This window comes from Cebidichthys violaceus, unplaced genomic scaffold, assembly GCF_023349555.1.
Source record: "Cebidichthys violaceus isolate CVI_PGR_0920_01 unplaced genomic scaffold, fCebVio1.0.p SCAF_17, whole genome shotgun sequence".
In the NCBI taxonomy this organism is placed as follows: Eukaryota; Metazoa; Chordata; class Actinopteri; order Perciformes; family Stichaeidae; genus Cebidichthys; species Cebidichthys violaceus.
The window spans coordinates 13,375,271-13,400,861 of NW_027176340.1; the positions used below are offsets into that span (position 1 = coordinate 13,375,271).

Here is a 25,591-nt window from a genome sequence, read left to right on the forward strand (position 1 = left end):
TTACTGAATACATTCACTATTTATTTATTGTTTCCATCTAATTTAACTGTCTTCTTAAACATCAAATGTATATTTAAAAAGAACATAGACATTGGTATCAAGGGGACCGTCTTGGCCCGGTTAACCATACCGTTCTCAGTAAAAGCAGCAAACAGTGACATAGAACCAAATGTCTAGAAAATGCTGTCACATGTCGAAAAGTCAACGAACACAACAGTGATGGTCTGTTTTGCAGAAAAAAGCAAACAAAACTACACAAGCAGAATTTACTGAAACAAGTCAAAATGATTAGGCCCTTTTCACAGCTGACATTTTGACTTGTCTTAATAGGAAAAGCACAGGATAGACTGAATTAAACAGAGGCGTAAAGAGTAATTCAATTTATTTATTTGACATAGTTTACAAAAGGAAAGAATATTGTTTTAAGGAGGTAGTGAGGCCATGAGCTGTACAGGAATATCTCCTGATGGAGTCTAGACAGTGGTGGTGATGGGGAAGGGGTGAAGGGCAAAGCCGAAGTCAGTCATCAGTCTGACACTGAACTGGAAGCATGATGAGAGAACAGTTTTGCGGAGAAATTTGATTGGTTTAACTGAAAGGGTCAACACCAGTCAGCTGACTGAGTTGGAAGCAGGGAGAGGAAGAGAGAGAATAAATAAATAGTCGGCATGAAGACAATGCTTACAGAGTACTCTATACAAACCAAGTTTGAAGTTTAATTGAAGTATTCCAGTATAATTGAATTGAAGAATTATGCTAGAGTTACGCAAATGACTGTGCTAATATCAAGAAAATGAAACAAACTGAAACAAGTGGATTTGTATTGAAAACAGGTGCAATCTTGACCCTGTGATAAATTGTTATATTTTCTCTAAAGAATCATTTATTTAATAAGATAACATAGATAACAAAAAAATAGTCAACAGCCTAATAGATGACTCTTGTACAGAAACATCATGAAGGTTTTACATGAAGGGATGCCTCGTAAGTCACACTGCATGTAGCTTCACAAAATGAGGAAGAGGAAATGGTGTGCAGAGAGCGCATGCGTATCACATTTTACCTCATAGTTGCACAATTGTATGGGAAACGAAACTTAAATGTTGTTGTCGAGAAAGAAGAGAGAGGAGCGGCTCCCGTGCTCCGGTTCAGGGAGGGGCCGACTGCACTTCGGAACCTCTTATCGGTGATCCAGACGATGCTGCCGCTGCTCTTCATCAGCTCTCACAGCTTCCATTAACATGGAGGACATGTGCGATATTAAAATCTTCATGAAGATCAGCCTAATTGACGGTAATTATTAACACTAATATTATTTTTGTTGTTGTTGTTATCAAACCATTATCAGTACGCTAGTATGATTACTATATTTGTTATTATTATTACTATTATTAGTAGTAGTAGTAGTGGTAGTAGTAGGAGTAGTACGACTACCAGTAGCAATATTGTCAAAATAGTAAACTTGACTGACAGTTACGGACATGGGTTTAGAATTACATTTTGCATCAGCCAACGATGAATAGTTGAATTATGAACGTCTTGATTGTTGAATTTTAAAATATGTATTTTACTATAAAAAAATAAAAAATAAAAAGTGCAGTTCGAAACCCACTTTGAACTCACTCACTCCCTGGTAATTCGAGCCGTTCGAATCGCTGACTTCATTCTGTGAGCCGGTGTTGCTTCCTTTACCTACGGTTCAATAGGAAAATGGGCAACTGCGCCATCTGGTGGACACAAAATGCAAGCTTCGCGTAATTGCCTTAGCGGACAGTGGGAAATAAAAAAATAAAAAAAATACTTTGCTTTAATAACACTCGGTCGGTTGGATGATATGAAGCATTACTTGTACCAGAGACAGTTGTACTAAGCGTTGTGGCGTAGCACAAGAAACAAAAGAGGAAGCTACGTGTGTGTAAGTGCGCGCACTAACGGACACCTGAGCGGAGGTGAAAGAGGACAGGAAGCGGAGTGACAGATGCGGGTTTGGAGGTGAGCACCAAGCCATTTTATTACTAAAACAACACTCGCACAACTATACTGTCGGCAGCTTGTCGCGGGTTGGAGTTAATTGTTATTGTAGAGTGTATCCAGGGTGGGAAAACACAAAGAACCTGGCTCGCAACCAACCTCTAACGTTATATCTCTAAGTTGTCCTGAGGTCTCCGTCTCAGTTTAGGACTGCGGTCAAGTCAGACGCTCGGATGTCCGTGATCAAGCCACGCTGACATGTTGACAGTGGGAGCTGGCTCACACTGTGGCAGCTAGCTGAGGCACTTCCCGTTGCGAGCTCAGCTGCCACGACTTTCTGCGGCAGACAGTCGCCACTGTTTTGGGAGAGGTGCTGCTGCAGTTGCCGGTTTAATCCTTTATTTTAATTTGACAATATGTGACAATACATTAATGTCCTTGAGAGTATTGAGGTTTTTATGCCAGACTCCGCAAACCGAAACAGATAAACAAACACAAAGTGGTGTAAAATGATTTGTCAATAATATGAATGACTTCTACATGTGCCATTATAGTCAATGCTTACAGAGTCAAGTTCATATTCTTTGCTTCTTTATCATTATAATCTTGCAAACAAATATTCCTAGTTCATGTATCTGTAATCCTGCAAACACAGTATTTTGGGGTTAGTAATAAATCATGTATACTACGGACAGTCGTACATTCATAGAGCTCATGACAGTTCAATGGCGGACTTCTGCAGTGGGGTCCAAAGAGAACAAATTGTCCTTTGTGCATTCCCTGTTGGGTCAGCCAGACCTTAGAGACTCTTAGAGACTTAGAGGGTTGAATGGCACAAAGTACGATATGACTTCATAGCCACGTTTCTGGTTAAGAAGAAAAGAGGACCGTATAGGCCCAGACACCAGGGGTACAGCCAAATAAGGCTGTATTAGCAGAGAAATGAAATATCTCAAGTGATCTCATGTACCAGGGCTGAGGGGGGACCGTTAATCCTAGATGTATGACACCATGAGCGAGATGACTGTCCAGAAGAACATTGGGAGTGGGTGGGTGAAAAGAGGGGGTTATAAAATAAGGAGCATGTCTTTTTTTTGTCAGTTGATTTCGGACAACTCGGTTTACTTGTATTCTGTGTGATGCAAATAAATCTGCGTGAACTGAAGAAACTTCAATCTCTGTCGTATGTTTTGTGGGTGTTCGTTACTGAGTTCCTCTTCGTGAGAATCTGGTGGTATCTCACCACGAGTCAGATAGCAAACAGTTATCGAGCCAGCCTTTTAGTATTAAGTGTAATATAAAGTTAAAGTCCAACAAGTTGATCATAGACATAGAAAAAAACACTTCCCTGAGAGCACTTTTGAACGTCTTTTAACCTTCACCGTATTTATTTTAAATTCTTGTGAACTTAAAAATGCTCACAGCAAAATATGTAGCAATTTAAAGTCATAGTCAACAGTTTCCACTTAAAGGACAGAGAAGACCATGTGACACAGGCAACAATTCATTTGTATTTATTAAGAAACAATTAAAATATAACATGAACAAGGTTCTTTAAATACAACTGCAAAGAAATAGAAAATGCATGATTGTTGACAGTGCAAACAATAACACAATCTCCCTTTCATTCTTAAATGTCAAAAACCACCCAGAAGCCGGTTTCAGATGGTCTGCCATATTTAAGGTGGACATCTGTAAAAAAAAAAATAACACGTTTTAAAAAGAAATATCCACTTTCGAACCAAATTTGAACGCTTTTCCCTGGTGACCATAGTCGTTTTTTAATTGTCTTTTCAACGGGAAAATGCTCACTGGGATATAGTATTATACTGTACACTGTTTGTATGTTTTGACCCTCTTCTTGTTTGTACATCACTGTTTTACTCACTTCCTCCACATCCCAACTGTATACAGCCACAGTCGCTTTCTGTCGTGTATTTAAGAGGTGAAATGGCCTAAAAAAACACTACACTCATGTGGCTCTACAAGCTAACATGCTAACGCTACAAGCTAGCAGCCTATAGGCTGTATCGTGAGCAGCATAAAATTATGCTAATGTTGTTTACTTTGGTTTTCATTATTGGAATCCAGCAGTTCAAGAACTTAAAAAATATGTGGTTAGCATGAAGCCTCACTTTTATTTGGTCAGCTCGTTCACTTTGCTCCGCAAGTCCGGTACCGAGTCTCCGAGAGCCAAAGTTCTTCCGTGAATTTTTACATGAATGTACAGACAGAATGTGCTCTGCTCTCATTATGACGTCCTGGGAGCTTCTTTTGGGCAGCACACAGTCTATAGTTCCATATTTATGACATTTTATATAAAACATTAAATGCGTTCAAATCACGCCTTCGTGTAGACCACATTTCACCGACCAGTGTAATATGACTTTGAAGAAATACATTCACAGTAACCAATATCATCTCTCTTTCAACTTTCAACTGAACAAATCATCAACATTTTGTAACATATTGGTGTTTTGTGACACGTTGATGTAACTGCATTTTAGCCGGTTGAAAAGACGGTGAAAACAGGTCTTAGACGTTGAGACAGAATATCACCCAGTTTTTAACAAGAAATCAACATTGTACTCCTGGTTGGTGCTCACTTGGTTTCTGAATTAAATATATTGAGCACATTTGTCATCATGCTTTCTTCTCTACTGTTTTCTTTTTCAGACTCATGGAAGCAACGTTGGACATTTATCAGACTCTGGCCTTCAGATAAGGCACAGACAAGTTGATCCAGCTTCATTCTGTCCTTCTGAGGTCCCTTCGTTATTAGTGCCTTGGTTAATCAGACTTGTAACTGAATCTGGGTCTATTGTGACTAGCTGCAACCAAAATACTACAATCTGCAGTTTTGAATGCAGGTGCTGACTTCAGCATTCTGAAGTATCACAATGTCAGCTAGTGAATCCAAACTGGCTACTCTTTCATCGACACATGACCTCAAACTTGCATGCACTCAGTGCTCTGTCAAGGAGAAAGAAGTTACGTATACGTTGAAATCGGTCCTCCACCAGTGTGCACGTGATCTCTTGTTCTGCAGAGCCAAAGGTGGCAGCAAATGGAGGCCAGTCTCTAGGCGGCCCACGTTTCCGAATCCGAATCATTATGAGAAATGCCACTACTTCGTGGAGGGCTCTGGATGCACGTCCCACAAGAACCGGTGCACCTTCGCCAGAAGTGACGAGGAAGCCGCCGTTTGGACGTTTGAAAAGCACCACAGGTTAGACCGCATGCTCCTCTGTAATGTCATGGCTCAGTCTGCGGGAGGAGCTGATCTGCCTGATAACGCGGAACCACTGGGTAACATCTTGCCAATTCTGGATTTGAAGGCTGTGTGTAAACAGTGTTCTGTGAAGGTGAAGGAAATAACATACTCAGTTCAGTCAGTCAGTCACAAGTGCAGTAGAAATCTGCTTTTAGCCAAAGACAAAGCCTCTAGTCAGTGGAGGCCTGTCTCTGAGCGGCCTACATGTGGACAGTTTGGTCGGAATGTTCTTTACGAAGTGTGTAAATTCTACGTAGAGGGCTCTGGATGTACTAAACACGGTCAGAGATGCACTTATGCCAGGAGCTATGAAGAGGCCGTGGTATGGAACTACGTTAGAGTCAGAGACATCGATCAAGACGAGTTAATCAGACTTATAATTGAGTTTGAAATTATTAAGATGACACCAGAAAGTGCAGCTGAAAGCATATGCCAGCAGTTTTCAGGCGAATTCGTGGAATTCTGCAAGGACTGCTTTCATGATCGGCCACAAAAACTGACGACCAAAAGGTGGAATTCCACTTGCTCAGCAGATGCAGCGCACAAATGGGACCCAGTCTTAGTTCATCACCTGTCAGAGAACAGCAGAAAGCACATCTACAGCCAGGTGCGCCCTCTTCACCAGAACTGTCAGTTTACGTACTGCAGCCACGTCAGGCAAGGCAAGCCCTGCTGGCACGAGGCTGGCCACTGCCGGTCTGCCCAGAGCGAGGTGGAGATGGCCGTGTGGAATGCGGAGCACAGTGGGCTCTCCGTGCGGCCTCGCCTCCTCCAAATGAGCCAGCAGGAGAAGACGGAGCACAGGAAGAAGGTCACCATGTACTGCAAAGTTTGCCTCCTGGTCCTTTCCTCTCCGGAGAGCTTCTACAAGCATTGCAGTTCTTTGGAGCATGCCCAGTTACTCTCTGAGGACACCACCACCAAGTGGAGAGGACGACAGCCCCCACACAACCACCGATCTGACCTTTGGCTGTGTGAGAGGTAGACAACTTGTTTTACATGTTTGACAACCACATTGTCGATTCTTGTCTCTCTATGGGGGGGAAATGTTTAATCTCTCAGAACTTAACCCATTTGTTTTTACCAAAAATGCCATACTGATATCTGTTTTATCCTGCTTGAAGGACGAGGTTAGTGATACAAATCCCATGAAAAGGCCAACACCAACATTGCTTTATTCTCTCACAGCTTCCCCAGTCTGTCTGTCTGTGCTCTAACATTCATTCCGACTGAAAACATAATTCTAAATCTGTACAGATTTTTTTTTTCACAAACAGATCTCAGAGAGTGGTGCATTTTTTGGGGACTATTTTCAGTGACGGATTAATCTACATTTGGTGCTCTAGTGCAGTCATTTTCAAAGACTGGGTCGGGACCCACAGGTGGGTCACGGGAGATTTAATTAGGATTGCCAAGTAGCAGAATATCTTCCCTGGTCTTTTATCTAACATTTATATCTGCAGTACACCTTGAATTTTCATAAAGTTCTGATAACTGTAGTCTACTTATAATGTTTGTAGTGGTTGATTTTCGTTGTCGATGATGATGATGATCAGCTTCTTTGACTTTATGACTGATGTTAAAACTTTAGACCTTACGGCTGGCTCAGTAACTGTTCTCTATCTGACTCGTGGTGAGACACCACAGGATCTCACTATTAGGAACTCAGTAGCGAACATCCACAGAACACAAGAGAGTTTAGATTTTCTTCAGTTCACGCAGGTTTATTAGCATCACAAAGTATTCAAGTAAACCGAGCTGTCTGGAGTCAACTAACCTCACAATAGAAATGTACATCACTTTATACCCTCATTCTGCCCCCAGTCTTGGTCTCCCCCCTTTCCATGTTTCCTGTTCCACTCTAAACTTTTACCCAGACAAGGTACACTGTGTACCTCGGACATGTCAAAACAGAGGATACTGGATCTGGATATTTGAGTAGTCACAGTCTTTTTCCCCAATTGTCTTCCTCTGATGTCGCATCTGGCCACAGGTCAAAATGACCAGCGCTCGTCTTTCCCCTGTGAAAACCTGTATTTACTTGTATGTTTACCTCACCCTCCCTCTATCTTCACCGGGCTCCAAGGCCACTATGCTTACCCCCCTCCCACTTGATACGTCTGAACCCAAGAGACGGTTGACAAGCAAATCCTCCCGTTGATGAGTTTGGTTCGTGCATATTTACATTTAGCTGAGTTGCGCATATTTTTGTACAAAGAAACCTAGACTCCCTAATCCTGATCCCTTGGCCGGTCCTTCGCCCTCTAACAGAGTATCCTGTTATCCTGTACACCCTTGTGAAGTCGCTGCCTTACAGAATTAACTTTTCAACCTGCGTGTCAAAATACAGTTACAAAGTTGAGGCGGCCAAAAGAGCACAAATACCCTGCATCATACATTATAGTCAATGCTTAAAGAGTTAAGTTCATATTCTTTGCTTGTATATCATTATAATCTTGCAAACAAATATTCCTCGTTCATGTATCTGTAATCCTGCAAACATAGTCTTTTGGGGTTAGTAATAGTTCATGTGTCCTATGGACAGTCGCACATTCATAGCCAGGAGAGGACAAGTAGTCTCCTAATAACATGGCCGGTCAATGCCTTCTGCAGTGCCGCCATCGCTGTGTCCAAAGAGAACAAATTGGCCTTTGTGCATACCCGGTTGGGTCAGCCTGACCTTACAAACTCTGACACAGTAAGTCATAAAAACTTAGAGGGTCGACTGGCACGAAGCCAGGGATGGATGGGAGGTTGAGGTAACTTAATTTAAAGCATACCCATGCACTAAGAGTTGATAAGGTGAAATGATAAGGTAAATATGGTAACAGCAAATTGATAAGAGTACAGATGTACACGTTAGAAGATAAAAAAAAAACTGATTTCACCCTAACAGGGTTCTAAGAGTTTGTTAAAGGTAAAGATAAAGACAGTAATGTCACCCTAACAAGATTCTAAGGAATTGACTGAACATAAAGATATGTACAATATGACTTCATAACGAAGTTTCTAGAGAAGGAGAGTAGAGGAAGTTAGGCCCAGACGCCAGGGTTACATCCGAATAAGGCTGTATTAGCAGAGCAATGGTCTCATGTGTGTCTAAAAAGCCCCCAATGTGCCAGGGCTGAGGGGGGACCGTATGACACCATGAACGAGATGACTGTCCAGAAGGACATTGGGAGTGGGTGGGTGAGAAGAGGGGGGTTGATCATAAAAAAGGTGATACAAGGGTATAAAATAAGGAGCATGTCATTTGTTTGTCAGTTGATTCCGGACAACTCGGTTTACTTGTATTCTGTGGGATGCAAATAAATCTGCGTGAACTGAAGAAACTTCCTCTTTGTGAGAATCTTTTGGTATCTCACCACAAATCAGATAGCAAACAGTTATTAAGCCAGCCTTTTATTATTAAGTTTAACATAAAGTTAAAGACATAAATAGTAGACATAGAAAAAAAACACAACATTTGGCAAGCCATCAGCGTCAGACTCCACGGGGGCCGTGCCCGAGTGGGGGGACCTTTCTTCTCTCACAGACTGAACGCGCCTCGAGCTCATCTTAAAGGTAAGCAGAAGAACCGTTTCTAAATGTTCTGCATTGGTGGTTTCGGTCTGTGAGGAGGAAGGGCCGTCAGTTCCCCTGGATGTCCTAAAAGAACCGTAAGATAGGAACCTTCTTCAGTAACTGTGTTTTCAGAACCCTACTACTTACTCCTTATTTTAATTATTATGAGTTCTCATTCCTAATTCCGTCTGTACTTATTCGGATTGGACTGTCACATTGTTCAAAGCTTCAATTTAGGGCTTTCTTTAAAGTTTGAACCGTATAGAGATTGATTTTCTGTCGTGAAGCGCAACATCGTGCACGAGCTATGTGTATGTGCTGAGTGTGAGTGTGTGTGTGTGTGTGTGTGTCTGCCCTGTCCAGCTCGCCTGGATAGCTGGTGTGTGAGAAAGTCCTACAAGTCCTACTTGGTGAAAGTGCTGTTAAAAAAATCCCTTAAGGTTAGAGTACCGTAAAGAATTCCTATAGGTGAGTGTTTTGGCATTCTTGTAGGTTGCCTGTTCTTCTAGAAGCGCTAAATCGTTGATGTAATAAGTCTCACGGTCTACAAGCAATGGTAAGACTTGGGGTCGGTGAGCGTGTTTTTTATAAGAAAATTCAATAAAGTTAAAAATAAAAACAGAATAGAGGTAATAAGCCTTAGGATCGCCTAGTAGACGCCTTTAACACTTACGGCTGATAAGCGAATGAGCACTAAGACTCGGGATCACTAAGCGGTGTACTTTTTATAAGAAAACAATTGTAAAGTTAAATATAATAACAAAAAAACGGTTATGCTGCAGCAGTAGTTAGTGGTAATAGTGATAGTTCTGTCCGCCAACAGTTTCAGGTATTGTTAAGTCTCTTGGCCATTGAGCGGTTTGTTGTGCTTAGTGTATTGTATTGATATGCCATACTTACTATACTATAATCTCTTTTATAGTTCAGGATCCTGACGCGTTGAGGCGTAGATTTTGTTTACATACACGTATAGTTACTGCTAAACTGTTTTTCTGCTTCTTCTGCTTTCGTGCAGTGTGGTGTTTTTTCTTGGGCGCTGTCCCTTCAGACTTACATTTACTTATGTATACTTGTGTATATGTGAGTCTGCTTTTTCTCCATTGCTGGGGCTCGTTTTACACTGTGTCCCAGAGTCTTGTGATTTATAAGTGACGGTTTGTTTATTCTTTGTCAACTTTTGACCTGTGATTTTGTCAATCTTTCTTGACTTGTAGGTTGATTTCATAATTTGTCGACTGTAAATTTGTAAGTTTGTTGATTCTGTTTCTAAATAATAAATTGATGGTTTGATTCGTAATTACTCACTGGAGTTGAGTTGCTATTTCTCGGTGTGAGTGGCAATTTGGAGCATTTTTTGGATTCATAATCTTTCCAAATTCTCTTAGACGTGTATGCTCCGTCATGAAATTAGATATTTAACGTAAACAGGTGTTAGGGATAGAGTACCTGTAAGGTGTTGAGTGAAGGCTGTGATAGAGGACATCCGACTCTGCTCACAGGCGTGTGCCTGTGTCTGTGAATACATTTCAAATTGTGGATGTGATTTTACACAAATATATTTCAAGACACAACTACATTTTTCTCCCACATGTTGAATCTAATACGAAAGGCTAGAGCACATTCTGTTTGTTTAGCTGATGAGAGGAAATTAAAATAATTAGATAGTCTGTTAACTCTAATTAATTGTATTAATTTGGTCTAATTTATAAAGTATTTAACATGTGTATATGTTTAACACATGCATTAAACTAAATTGTTATACATTCAAAATGTACCTGTTGGGTCCCAACAAAATAAAAGTTTGGGATACACTGCTCTAGTGAGTATTTGTGGGATTTAGTCTAAATACACTACAGTATGTGTGTTCATGGTAATGAAAGAACATGTCACCCAGCGTGGCTCACTGATGGAGCTCTATGGATTAGATAAGAAGAAAAACTTCCTCAATCGCCAACAGGGAAAAATCAACTCATACAGACAACACGGTTGAAGAGGTAGAAGATATATCAGGCTTTGATACACTCATAACACTTGTTTGTGTACATTCATTGCTGGTTTGTGTCTTTTCCTGGGATTTGTTTACAATAAGAAAAACATAAAACAGCGATAGACGTATTCTTTAAAGAGCAAAGTTGTGTCTCAGCTGCACTTAAGTCGCTAATTCTAAACAAATCCAAACTCATAGAGTAATGTGGTGAGGTACGGGAGATTTAAAATGCATAAATGAACACAGATCAAATGTCAACATTTAAATACAACACTCATTGTTAAATGTGTTTGACAAGTAAATGAGAAACACGTGGAAAGGATGATGATTTAGCTTTTTGTCTTTAATAAATGATTGATGTGTGTCCATCCCAGAAAGAATGAGCTCTCTCTCACCTGCTCATGGTGACTGAACTTTGAATTTAGTATCAGCAGGTCTGTGCTGCCTTCTGCTGGACAATACTGACATATCTTCACAGTTTCCTCTGTTTGTAAATTTATTTTAATATGGCTTGTTACATTTGTGCTTCATTCAGTTATTAAAGCCAAAATGACCAATAATTGACCTTTTAAACATCTGTTTTTTTTTATTTAGTTATGAAAAGGACAAGGAAATCCATGTAACAATAGTTTTTTTCATTTTCTTTGTTTGATTTGTTTGAAAGTTTTTTTTACACAGAAGGGAGCTAAATGGGTATAAATATTCTGAGAAACATTAAGATGTCTTTTTATTTTCTGTTTTTTTACCATTCCAAAGTGGTAGTTTGATTGACAGATCCTTATTGTATTGTTTTGCCCTTTCATCGTAGACCACAAACGTGCGAATACGGCAACAAGTGCCCAAGAGCTCATTCTGTGGAAGAGCTGCAGGAGTGGGTGATGCGTGCTGCAGAGGAGAAGGAGATCAGACACAACATGGGAGCTCAGGGTCTCATGTGCTACAATGAAAGGCTTTTAGAGGAATACAAAAACAGCAGTAACGAAGTACACATCGTGAGTATGAGGCTCTACTCTGGGGGTTTTTCCGGTTATCTTTGGCAAAGTTTATCCCAAGGTTGTAGCAGACTTTATCGCTCCCCTTGAGAAAAAAGACACGCACAAACAAGACAATGCTGTAAAACATTTGCACATCACAAATAAAAACGGAAATAAAATGGGGATATAGCAAGAGCAGGAGAACAAAGTACACAGGTCAGACAGTACGCAGTCTGTCGCTGATGCTTTTGGGATTTTTCGTCATTTCATAAACTACAGTAGAGATACAGATGCCTGACTGAATTAGGATCTAAAGCATTGTGGGTAAATATTAGCCTACTAGAGACCCTAATCTCTAGGTATAGTACAGAGGTCATAATATATGAGCCCCGTATGATACTTTGATATAGTTTAGTTTAGTTATTGATGCGGTTTATGTGAAAAACTTCAGTATAAAGATACAGATTAATATAGATATAGATAAAGGGATTTCCAGACTTGCAACACTGTAGAATTCTCCCTTTCAATCTCTAATCATCACAAAAAAAAGAATAACATCTCAAGCCCAAATTGTCTCAGGCCCACAGATATCAAAAGCTAGATATCATTCAGGCGTAACAATTAATTAAGCAAGTTTGTGACCTCTTTTTACATTACTAACTGACAGTTTACTCTTCAGTTCTTCACCGCCGTAAATCCCAGTATGTTAATTCACTATTTCAACAGATATCAGAACAAGTTGACGATGTCAGCATCTCTTGTGATAAAGAATTGACTGTGGAGTGTGAACAGATCAATACAACGCTGCAGTGGAACTTCCAAGTTGAAACAGAGGTAAGATTTTTCAGAGGTAAGAAGACAAGGCTTGGTTAGATTTTCTGTGACAAAAGCCAAAGTGCATGCCAGAAGTCATAAAAAACTGCATTTTTCTTGTTAATATATATAAACATATATAATCAGTCCAAACCTTAAATAATAGTCTCTCTTTTTTATCACAGAGCTATGACTGAGTAATAATTGAAATAGGAAAAATCTGAGTAATAAACTGAAATGACATTTAGGTTTTATTGGTCCCCACTTGTCTTTGTGTTTCGAGCTGAGGTGGGAAAGTGTCCAATCTGGAAACACTGATTGAACTGCGTGTTGTTTCCTTCTAATATTCAGTTTTATTGAGCAATCACTGTGGTTGTGATCGGTTTAGGAAAGAGGGGAAAAAAAGAGGATGAGCAGGAAAAGGTCCTCCTGCATTCACAGGCAGAATCTGTAGGCAGTGCGACAGGATTTTTGGCAATGGAAGCGTTTCCGTTCGTAGTTCGTGTAGTATTGACCAATCAGGGTCGCGCTGCGCCTAAAGTACAACGTAATTGAATTGTGGGACTCGCTGAGGGGTGTGATTTAAACAGCCGTCTATGCCGATTACGCATTACTAAACGCCACAAAAATAGACTTAAAGCATTAAAAAAAAAAACCACTTCTCACTGTCTTAGTGTGGACTGATACATTAATAAAATGAGAGCGCATCTGTTCCAGAGACGTGCGAAGTGAAGGATGTCAAAAACGCTTTCATTGGGGATTGACCGTAACATGGGTCAGCTAGGTAACAGAGAATACAGGCAGGCAGAACTTTTTGGACTGAGTATTGATGTGTAGTACTGATGTGTTTACAAAAATAAGAAGTGAATTGCTGTGTATTAGCCTAGCCACTCTTACTCTTCTTGGTGTCAGTGTAGCGATCACACAATCTTCATCGTTAAATGTCTTTTTTTCATTCATGTCCTGGAAATGCTATGGTATGCTTATTTGCCACTTTTCTGTGTGTACAGAGACAACTTGTGCATGTGGCGCTGCTGAAGCAGGAACCGGGAGCTTCATTCACCCTTGGTGACCTCGGTTCTGTGCCCTGCATCTACTCCTCAGGTGAACCCTTTCTCAGTGAAGACATGACCTACGACATCACCGTGTCCTTCACATCCATCAACCCTGGCCTGTATGACCAGTGGCTGGTGCTAGATTTTGACATGAGGCCAGTGCTGTTGAAGAAACTCAGAGTAAGAGTTGGCCAGCTGTCACTGGATGATGTTGAGCAACCAACTTTGGAACGCAGAGCCACCCATCAAAGTGCCGAGCGTTGGCATCGAGGGAACAGGGTTATCATCCCGTGTACGTCGAGGACAGAAGAACAGGACGAGCTGTTAAAGGAGTACAAGCCTCCACAGATTAGCTTCCAGTATAAATCCTGCCACAACAGCCAAACACCTCTGAATAATGAGAACTACAAAGACAGAATGCACCACTTCCTGTACAATGAGGAGCGGGCAGAGGACCAGATTGTTTCACGGTAATATGCTTATCTTTAGCGGTTTCCTTTAATGATGTTTAGAATTTGCACATATGTACAGACTCTAAGGCTTTCTTTTCTTTTTTACTTTAGACTAAATGTTCGTGGAGAAATTACAACAATGGACACGCTGAACAGTACAAAGTTTGACATGGCGAGGGCTCCTCTGGGAGAACTGTTCTGTGCCGTCTCAATTCCTTGTAATCTCACACCAGACACCCCTGAGGGACTGGCACTAAAACGAAGCATCCAGTCTGGCCTGATAGCCCCCTTATCTTCAAGTGGTTCAAACTCCAAGGTCTACGAAGCCATCATTCGGCAAGACAAAACAAGCGAGAACAAAATGTATTTGCAGCTGTCTAAAAACTGTTGCTCGGATCTCGCACTCAAAAGCAATGAATCTTATCAAATGGAGGTGCAGTTTCAGCTCAATCGCCACAGCTTCTGTGCCATGCACAAAACCGTAGACCTCCTTCCTGATACAAAAAGAGTGCTACCAGATCTTAAAAACAGTACAGTTCCTGTGAATAACATCTACTATGAGAAGCTGAATGCAAAGCAGCAGTCAGCAATTGACTTCATCACAGGTCATTCCAATGGCCAAAAATGTGTGGCACCGCTCCTCATCTATGGACCGTTTGGAACTGGGAAAACATTCACCCTCGCTACAGCAGCCAGAGAGCTTTGTAAGCAGCCTCACAACAAAGTGCTCATTTGCACCCACACCAACAGGTAATATACATTATTGAAAATGTGATTAATGAAATATTGATGATCGATTCATATGGACATGTGCTCCCCAAGTAGTTTTTAAACTTTGCTACTTTCAAAGTATTAATCTAGGCTATGCTCTTTGATCTAAGCCTGGGGTGGCCAAACTAAGGACCATGGGCCAACTGCGGCCCTCTGCCCGTTTTTAAGTTAAAAAAAAACTAGAACATAGCTTGATCCTATTTCATATGAATTACACTGTATGTACACTGCACATCATAATTTAAATGCTAGATATTGCCTAAATTGAGCAAAATTATCTTTTAACCTCTTGGTGCAGAAACCAAAATTTATATTATTTTTATATATATTATTTTTCTGCCTGTTCTGTTTATTATGTCTTAATATTAGACTTACAGATTTACATATTTCATTGACAATTTCTGCCTCTTTTAACTTTACTTATTGACAGATTTACACATAACATAATATTTTAAGTGGGCAGCTAGACCATGCACTATATTTGAGTTTTAAAGTATTGAATTTATTTAAATAAAATGTAAAAGCAGCGGATACAGAAATACTTTTTGTCAAACGTGGGCCCACCAATAAACTACTGTAATGTTAAACATTTTTTGTTTCCTTTCAGTTCTGCAGATCTGTACGTCAGAGATCACTTACACCCATTCATCGACCAGAAAAATGATGAGATGAGGCTAATTCGAATAAAAGCAAACAGTAAAAGTGCTTTGTCTGCCACAGATAAGATTACTCAGAAATACTGTTGGCTTTCGGAAGATGGACAGTTTTTTCTACCACCTACAAAAGCTGCCCTAGATCGACACAAAATAGCCATAACCACCACGACAATGGCGAGACATTTTCATGACCTAAAGCTCCCAGAGGGATATTTCACCCACATACTGATTGATGAAGCCTCTCAGATGCTGGAATGTGAAGCCTTGATGGCCCTTGGCCTTGCTGGACCAAACACCAGAGTTGTTTTGGCTGGGGATCACATGCAAATGGGACCCAAGCTTTTCTCAGTTGATGATCATCACCGTTCAAATCACACACTCCTCAATCGCTTGTTCCACTACTATCAAGGCCAAAACTTTGACGCAGCCCAGAACAGTCGAATAATTTTCAGTGAAAACTACCGCTCAACCAAGGAAATTGTGGAGTTTGTGTCCACCCATTTCTACGTTGGTAAGAATGATTTTATCAAAGCCACTGGAGATGTTCCGGCTCCTGAAAATGGCCGTGCCCTAAAGTTTCACCATGTCCGGGGAGAGTGTCTCTTGGACACTGGGTCCATGTCTTGGTACAACAAAGACGAGGTTGGCAAAGTGGTTGAAGAAGTAAATGAGATTCTCAAACACTGGCCACAGACCTGGGGGACCAAGGACCACAGCTCAATCTGCATCCTATCAGAGGGATTTCAGGTAAATCACAACTTTGATCAAAATTAGATCAATGATACAGTGAAGATTTCTGCATGAATTTGAATTGTCACGTTATATGTGGTCAGAGTTGTAATGGTTCAATTATCTCAATTATGTCTTCCTATTATTAGGTTCGGCAAATTAGGACAACACTTTCAAGAAGAGGCCTTGCTGAAGTCCATGTTGAAAATCTTGCAAATGTCCAAGGTAGTTTTAATTTAACATAAAGAACTCCTGGATGATTATCCTATTATGCTGCTCATGAAGGATGGCTAAACAGCACACCTGTCTGACTATTTCAAGAGGCTTTTTGTATTTTAAATAAGAATTTGTTCTTAAGGACTTGCCTGGTTAAATAATGGTTAAATAAAAATAAATAGATAAATAAATAAAAATATATATTCATATGATCTTTTACATAATTTAATTACCTAATGCAAATTGTCTTCATGTGTTGACAGGCAAACAGTTCAGGGCAGTCATCATGACAGCTGTGCAAACACGTGACAGCCTAAAAACATCTCACCTGCCTGGTCTGGAGCTGTTCAATGATGCCCGTGTGTTAAACACTGCAATGACTAGGGCTCAGTCCCACATAGTGGTGGTGGGAGATGCTGCTGCCCTTTGTTGCTTTGGGAAATGCTCAGGGGTCTGGAAAAGCTACATAGACCACTGCGTCAGCAACAACAGTGTTGCACCGCAGCATTTCACTCAAGATTTCTTTGAAAAAGATGTCATGGAAACTGCAAGATTTCAAAAGTCTGAATGCGTGGATGAGAGCAACACTCTCAATGATGCAATTCTTCAAGAGTTGAAAGATGAATACGAACAGCTGAAGACAGATAATAGTTCAGAAGAAGACAAATTGAAATTGAAAGACTTGGACAACCACAAGTCAAGATCATCATACAATGTCAGTGATGTTGATACACACCTTTTGGAGTTGTGTGAAAAACAGGTGTTTATGCATGGAAGGTTGGTCAGGGAGACATCAACCAGAGGTTATGTTGTACCATTTCAAAAGCCCACCAAACGTATCGGCATCAAGGGAAGGGAAAACCTGGGCAAGGTCTTCAGTGGGGACGAAGTGTTTGTACAAACAGAAAGAGTGGTCAGCATCACTAAGGAAGCTGAATCGGCCCGTGTACTTGTGTGCCTGCTTGAGGATGAGGATCACAGCAAATCGAAACAGAATTCGGACGACAAGTTTGTCAAAAGGACAATGATGCCCCTTACAAAATCTGCACCCAAAGTACGCATACTGATCAGCAAGAAAAGACGGAACTTTCTTCCAATATGGGAGCAGATAAATGGACAGTGGACACCCACATCATATGAACGTCTTGACGAGAACCTCATACAAAACAATGTATTTGTGGTGCAAGTGATTGGCTGGAAAGAACATTGCCATATTCCATTGGGGAACGTCATAGATATTCTTCCAATCGGAAGTTCTTTTCCTGCTGGACTACAAATCCTGAATGAGGAATTCAAAGTTGCACCCAATACATGTAAATCAGACGAGGTACTCTCCTCCAGAGATGAAGACAGGACACACAGACGGGACATAAGTGACGGGTTTACTTTCACTGTTGATCCAGAAATTGCAAGAGACTTGGATGACGCCATCAGTGTCAGGGAAATTGGAGACCATGAGTATGAGTTGGGAGTCCATATTGCAGATGTGGCAAGCTTTGTGAGTCCAAGTGGTGAATTGGATGAGGTTGCAAAACAACGTGGCGCTACGTATTACTGCAGTGGGGAAAGTCCTGTGCATATGTTCCCCAAAGACTGCACTGAACACTTCAGTCTTCTGCCAGATAAAGTTCGCCGGGTGATTTCATTAATGTTCAAAGTAAAAAAGACAACAAATGAGATCATCGGAAAGCCTGAATTTCAGCTGTCACGGATCAAGTCTAATCAGAAGTTGTCTTATGAAAAGGCAGAGAGCATGATCACCGAACGATATAGAGACAGACCTAGATTTGACTCTGTAGAAGACTGTGTCACAGTGGCTTATTGTTTCGCAAAAGCCCAAAGGAAGATTAGGCTTAGGGATTGGGCATACTCTCAAACTGATGATGATAGATTGCCCGGAAAGCGCAAAGCCAATCTGATGATTGAAGAGCTGAGTGTGTTGTTCAATACACATACGTCCGAGGATTTGATTCGTTTAAACAAAACCATGAACTGCACACCCCTTCGTTGTCAAGCAGAACCAGATCCTGAAAGGATCGAAGAATTCAAGAAGAAATGCGGAGGATTGATATCACTGTCTTTTCATGTGCAGCACAAAGTTGACCACGACAAACAAGCCCCAAACTGTGAAAACTTCTGCATACTCACAGAAGTATGGGAAGATATCCAGGCAGCTGCCAGATCAGATGATATAGACAGTATGGTGGACCTGATTGCTGCAGATGACATCCACCCTCTGCTCCAGCCAGTCATTGATCAGTTTAGGAGGTGCCTTAGTAAAGCTGAAGTCCTCTGTTCCAACTCTAGCAAAGCACAGGTCGGGCATTATTCTCTGAACGTAACATCCTACACCCAAGCATCCTCACCAATACGGCGGTACATGGACATCATCTTGCAGAGACTTTTGCACTCCATCATATGCAACAGGGCTGTCCAATACACTACCTTGGAGATTGAGATTTTGTGCAGTCAATTTGAGGAAAATCTTAAAGTTGTCAAGGCGTATGAACAAAAAGCTGAGCAAATCCATTATGCAGTGAGCATGCAAAAAGAAAGTGCTTCAAAGCTAGCCTTTTTTGTTAGTCCCCAGAGAGACTGTTTAGCAGTAGCATTTCCTTTCAACAAGAATGTTTTTGCAGAGAGTGTAACAATTATGTACAAAGATTTACAACTGTGCGACCAACCAGTTTTTGATGACACAAACGACTGCGTCACTCTCACATGGAAAAGGCGGATCTACGCAGTTGACAACATGCAAATCCACCAAGAGATGAAAATGCCAGGCTGTGGTCCCTGCATTGAGCTTCCACTGACAGTATGGAAGACCATTGTTGAAGCGGTTGACACAAAAAACTGGAATCATGCAAAGTCTCTCACAATAGAGGCTAATACAAAGCGCCTGGAAAAACTAAATATTCTGCCACAATCAGCTGTGGTGCCTCATTCCAAGACTAACTCATGTACCATCGAGAAGCAAGAGGAACAGAAGGAGCATGAGGTTGTCATCGAGCTCCAATTGCAGAGAGGTGACACCCTTCAGATCCAAATGACAACAGAGAAAAAAAGAGGTTATTACATGCCTGCTGTTCAGTTGGTGCGCATCAAACCAAAGTTTGAGCTTTGTGTGCACCATGTCCACAGCCCTATCACATGCTTCTCCAGATCTGCAGACGATCCATCAAGGATTTTTTACAGCGACCCCGACGAGTACGTACGGATCTGGTATCCGATGTGTGAGATGGAATCTGCTTCCACTGCAGTGGATGAAAGTGACAGCATAGTCATCGAGAACCTGGTGGTAAACTTCATTCAAGAGCAGGAAGGCACACTAACAGGAAGCTTCTTCTTACCAGTGGCATGGATCACTGAATGGGCCATTGAATGTAACCTGTCGAAGTGCTTACTGTGCATACGGAAAAGAGGTTTGACTTCAACCCTGGATAATTCTGCTCTGGTGGACCCCAGAAAGTTTACATGGGTGGCCCACGGCGTCACAAGAAGAGTAGAACGGAAGAAGCCTCCAAATGAAGGAAGTACAGTGCAGTTCTATGTCAATCACCTGCCGATGGAGAACATTCCTGATTGTGTCTTTCAGAGAGACACTTGTTTCACAGTGGAAATAATCCCAAAGCTCCTGCCTGACATGTAGGTACAAGTGTAGTTCACTCAAGTTTGACTTTTCATTCTTTTTCTCTCTAATTTTTGCATTGACATTGAGGTTATACATTGTTAGACGTTTCTTTTTCAGCTTCAGATCAAACTGTTGACATGCACTTCTTTTCTTTTTGTAGCCGGAAAGAAGATGCTGTGAGAAGCATTCCAACTGCATGTCATCTGGTCAAGACTATAGCTCTTGGAAAACACATTCCCAGAGAGGGTATGTCCATTAGTCCAGTTGCACTGTCTACAGCTGTCTACTGCATAAGATCAAATACACATAACACACGTTGTAGATTCCTACTGTGTAGTGTGTTTTAAGTTTAATTCAATTGCTTTTTGTTTTACATGCAACGGAAATTTTGTCTTTGCAGTAGAACCAAGATGGCACAGTATGAGGAGAGAGTTACCAGATGGACTGTCAGAGTTTAACATCAGTCAGCGTAATGCTGTGGAGAAAGCTCTAAATCATACCTTCACACTCATTCAGGGACCACCTGGTAAGAGCTGGAACTTACATTCACCCTGATGCTTCATATTTTCTGCAAAGGCTAACTCCATTTGTTCCCATTTGTCTCTTAGGAACTGGAAAGACGGTGGTAGGTGCTTACATAGTCATCTGTTTCTTTGAGCTGAACTCTATTAACCCGAGGAAATTGGATGACCCAAAGGATAAGAACAAGAAGCAAGTCATTCTCTACTGCGGCCCGTCCAACAAGTCTGTTGATGTTGTTGCAGGCAAGTTACTTTGTTTCTCTGCTTAAATTTCAGCATAATTTATTTCTGTTGCTATAACCCATGATTTACTGTTATAACACAGAGTACTTGTTGAAGTTTGGGGATAGACTACGGCCCCTCAGGGTCTACAGCCAACACGTGGAGATGCTTGATTACCCTTATCCAGACAGCGCTCTTCAGTTTTCCCGAAGGTCACTCCGCCAAGAACGTGGCAAACCGGAGCTCAAGTATAATAATCACACCAGTTGATGACATTCAGTTTTTGAAGTAATGTCTTTAATTATTAACCAACGCTGTCATATTTTACATGGTTTAAGGAGCATCACACTGCATCACCGCATGCGGCAGGATCAAAACCCTTGTTCGGATAAAATAAAAGATTTTGATCAACGCATTAAACTTGCCCTTGAGAAAAAAGGAGAAGAGCTGACTGCTCAAGAAGTGAAAGAGTAAGTTCAGATGCACTGCTGGTTTAACAAACTTTAAAGCTGCATGAAAATGTCACCTATTAGTGAGTAAAGTAGGGAATTCTTATATATACTTACTTTTACTAGTTTTTACAAAATCTTACCTTTGTGTTGGAATAAACCGTGTTTTCAAGTTTTATAAAAACAGAAGACTTTAAGAATAACTACTAACTAGTTGGTTTGGCTAATAAACATTTGGTTAGCTTCCCCACTTCCATTGCTCAGATCTGACATTGTTGTTTGGCTGTTTCATTGCACATTATTTCAGCCAATTTTCTGGCCAAAATCAGATCCCAGGGTGAACTGGTAACGTCATGTGCGAACGCAGAATAACTAAGACGTCACACATAGCACGCTGTCGTAGGAAGTAAGCATGGAGGCCAACGAAGCCAGTTTTTATTTATTTTTTATAAGGGCTTTTTGTGGAACAATGGCTGCTTCTTCTGTACGGCGGTGTAAGGATTCAGAGTAGAAGCCAGGATTGAACCAGATTTCATCCAAAATTGTACAGAAGAGTCACCCAAATACTAACAATACAATAGAAATGCTATCCCTTCACTGACTACTCCATCGCAACTGTCTCCCATGTTTGTATTCACCGAGTGATCCCCCCCACCAGCACAGAACTGTGACGGATGTCAATCTAGAAGGATGTAAAAGTCGCAAGAATTCCGATATGACTGTTCAATCAGAGGTTGCATTTCAAAAAGGACAACCACATGTGAAAGTGGCCCAAATCAGAATGGAAAACATCAGATTCCATCTGTTTCACATATGTGCAAAAATTAACAGATTTGCTCCACTTTTGCCTGGCGTCTGCATGAAGACAATCCTTATGTCTTGTGTTTGTTTGTCATTTTCACTTTCTGTGTATGACTTTCTTCTATAAAAAAGAGAAGAAACAAGTAATCGAGCAATTTTAAAACTTAATGTTCAGGACTAACTATGGATTGTTTTTCTTCCTAGATACAAACATCTTCTCATAGACGCTAGGAAGCATGAGCTTGAACGGCATGACGTCATACTGTGCACATGTACACAGTCGTCCACCCCGATATTGACTAACACAGTCAGTCCACGCCAGATCCTCATTGATGAATGTGGAATGGCCACCGAACCCCAGGCCCTGATTCCATTAGTCTGCAACAAACCAGAAAAGGTGTGCTTTCCATTTCACAATCAGTATCTTGCCCGTGCTTTCCATTAACACTCTAACAATGCCTCTGTATGCTTACGATGAATGTTGCTTTCTTTGTGTATTGATTTATGAAATACTGCCCGGAAACAAAAACTGAACATACCTAGTGCTTTGATCCTGGTCGCCATCTGATGCAGGGTAGACTAGCGGTTCTCAACCTTATGTAACTTAAGGCCCACCTCTTGATTGTTAAAAAAATATTCTGGCAGAATATCTGCTTACTATTGCTAAATTAAGTAGCATATTTATTAAGTAGCATAATAAGTAGTAATATTCTGCTTACCCTCACCATCACCGCCTGCCATTATGAATCTGAATTGAATGTATTCAGGGTCATATTTCCTCACAAACACTCTTTGACTGGTGCAGGGTTGTCTCCCACTCCCATCACTTTTTCATTTCCAAAAGCGATCCATTTTGTGTCACTACATCCAAGGGAGCGTTAGCTAGCTAACAGCAGCAAAACACCTATATGTCTCTACCTGATGATGTGTCGTGATTGGCGTGGTGATATTCAAACGTAACTGTTCATTGAAATTATGCTTTGTTTGAATGACTTTTGATGTAATTAATGTAATCATGTCTGGCTCCAGGCTATTTGTACATGGGACTGTCTTCGAATTAAAGGGGTGTGGGGCCCTTGCTGCATCATCACACTAGTTACTGACTCTAATGTTTTAAAATATCACTTTCAAGGTTGTTTTGATCGGTGACCACAAACAGTTACGACCCATTGTGAAGCATGAGCGTGTGAGAAGACTAGGGATGGCCAAGTCTCTGTTTGAACGCTACTATACAATGCACAGGAGCAGGGCAGTGATGCTCGACACCCAGTACAGAATGGTGAGAACATTAAACATCCACTATATATACATACAGTATACAGTGTGCATTATAACAGTATGAATATATGTAATTACTGCAGCAATATTGTATTACCATATGTCTGAGTTGAATATAGTTATAGTTATAACTCTTATATTATATTATATTATATAGTTAAATATTCTAAATTGTAATCAATAACTATCAATGATCTGCCTTCATAGCATGAGAGGATATGCAAGTTCCCGTCAGAAGAATATTATGAAGGAAAACTGAAAACTGGGGTGGAGCAGCCGAGCAGCGTCCTGCGTGTTGATAACAAGACAATGCCATTCGTTTTTGGGGACATCATTGGCGAGACCGTCAGTCTTGTCGTCAGCACAGCCAAGGGCAACGAGAACTCTAAAGCAAACAAGGAAGAGAGAGTCAAAGTGGTACGATATTGGGCACCCTTGGTTTCCCTGTTGATTTTAAACAGTGATATTCAAATATAAGGGTAACAGTTACTAAAGTCATTAAAGGTAGGGCTGGTAATGTTGAGAAACCAGCAAAAGTACGCTACATTTGAAAAATTATCCAAACTAAAGAGCCGGCCCAGTGTTACCAACTCTTTTCAAATAAATTTAGCTAGCAGCATTAAATCCAAACTTTGCTGGCAAAAAAAAGTCAGCAACACTGATCCCATTGGGCTTCCTTCCAAAGCCCCTTCCCCAAAATTGTCATTATGAACTTAAACAACTTACATGGCTATTGTTATTACTCACAGCTAACAAGCTAGCAGCTTGTGAAAGACTCCGGTGACATGCAATGAGTGTACAAACAGAGTGCAAGAAGGTAGACAGGCAGGTAGGCCGTCCAATCATTACATTCAGGCTTAATGAAGTGATTGGACGGCCCTATTACAGTCCTGATACATCCACAGATAAGCAGATTTGTTTTTGGAAAACCGGCTAGTGACACGATTTATTAATGCTTTCAATCACTGGTTTTTGCTTTGGTTCTTTTGCAGGTAGACATTGCTAAACAGCTGGTGAAGAATGCCAACATCGACCAACAAAGCATTGTGATTCTGACACCCTATAATGCCCAAGTGTCAGAAATCAAACATGAGCTCAAGGAGAAGGAAATGGATCAAATCACCGTGACCACAATCACTAAAAGCCAAGGTGACAGATGCTTTACTGAGAGTAGAGTAGCTACACTACAATGAAAACATATTACAGAGTAAAACTGCTCATTCTGAAGAATTGCTTGTAACCAGTATGTTTGAGGTTGTCCCAGTGGTACCACTACGTCCTGTCCTGATGTGCTGTTTACAGCAGTGTGTCATATTTTATGACACACTGCTTTAACGATGGCTCATCATGTGACATGCAACATTTCGTCTTCTAGGAAGCGAATGGCGCTACGTCATCTTATCCACAGTGTGCTCTCTGCCAAGCGAAGACATTGAGAAAGAACCAGACGGTGGTTGGCTGTCCAAACATCTGGGCTTTGTGGGCGATCCTAACCAGATCAACGTGGGCATCACCAGAGCCAAGGAGGGACTGTGCATCATCGGTAAGATACTTATTTCTATGCTTAAAGCTCAAAGCTCCTACGTAGCCTCGTAACTCAGATGTCTCTGTCCTCTCAAAGGGAACCAAGAGTTGCTGAGCTGCAGTAGAACTTGGGGGAAGCTCTTGAACCACTACAGGCTTCACAATGCAGTGACAGCTGCAGACAAGATTTCAGTGTGTTATGCCACATAGCTGAACTCATCCATCCTTTATAAGAGACTGGATTTCTGTAAATAGCAGACCAGAAGAACAGAACAGCACGACTTCATTCAACATGTTTGTATTTTAGGTTAAGTCTATAAAGTTGTAACTTTTTATGTACTCTTTTTACAGTTTTACAGTATATTTGAGGTTTTTGATATTGTATTTGATGTGCTCTGATTTTCCTTGCTATTTAATATAAATAGGAAATCGTACAACTTCTAGATCAACTGTACTGTGCTCATTTAAAGTCTAAATGTCCAGGTTCAAAGACTGAATAGTCTATTTTTTTATGTTTGCATTTAAGAAAAGTTGTTTAAGAAACGTTTGACCTACATTTGATACCATAAAATCTCCTATGTTCGGGGATTAGTTTTGGCTACAGAAATCTTAATAAAACATTGTCATTGAATATAACATGTACGATGTGTGATTGTTTGGATGAAGGCTGGTTTTTGGCCAGAACGTTGGTGAGTGCAGTCCC

At 40.9% G+C, this 25,591-nt stretch overlaps 1 protein-coding gene across 2 annotated transcripts; it reads left to right on the forward strand.

The window, feature by feature from the left end:
• Positions 1-436: 436 nt before the first annotated feature.
• Positions 437-25,524, forward strand: LOC137874036 (3'-5' exoribonuclease HELZ2-like). Of its 2 annotated transcripts, none has more exons than XM_068712659.1 (20): positions 437-1,293; positions 4,648-6,226; positions 11,605-11,788; positions 12,497-12,604; positions 13,594-14,108; positions 14,202-14,840; positions 15,469-16,264; positions 16,396-16,471; positions 16,726-20,107; positions 20,254-20,339; positions 20,497-20,619; positions 20,702-20,857; positions 20,940-21,084; positions 21,175-21,306; positions 22,291-22,483; positions 23,219-23,365; positions 23,572-23,781; positions 24,357-24,513; positions 24,740-24,907; positions 24,986-25,524. In XM_068712659.1, exons 2-20 carry the CDS (start codon positions 4,872-4,874, stop codon positions 25,096-25,098), a joined length of 8,685 nt encoding a protein of 2,894 aa, XP_068568760.1. In that variant the 5' UTR covers positions 437-1,293; positions 4,648-4,871; the 3' UTR covers positions 25,099-25,524. The 2 variants fall into 2 exon arrangements, with proteins under 2 accessions (XP_068568760.1, XP_068568759.1); XM_068712658.1 differs by having other exon boundaries at positions 438-1,293; positions 20,494-20,619.
• Positions 25,525-25,591: the final 67 nt, after the last annotated feature.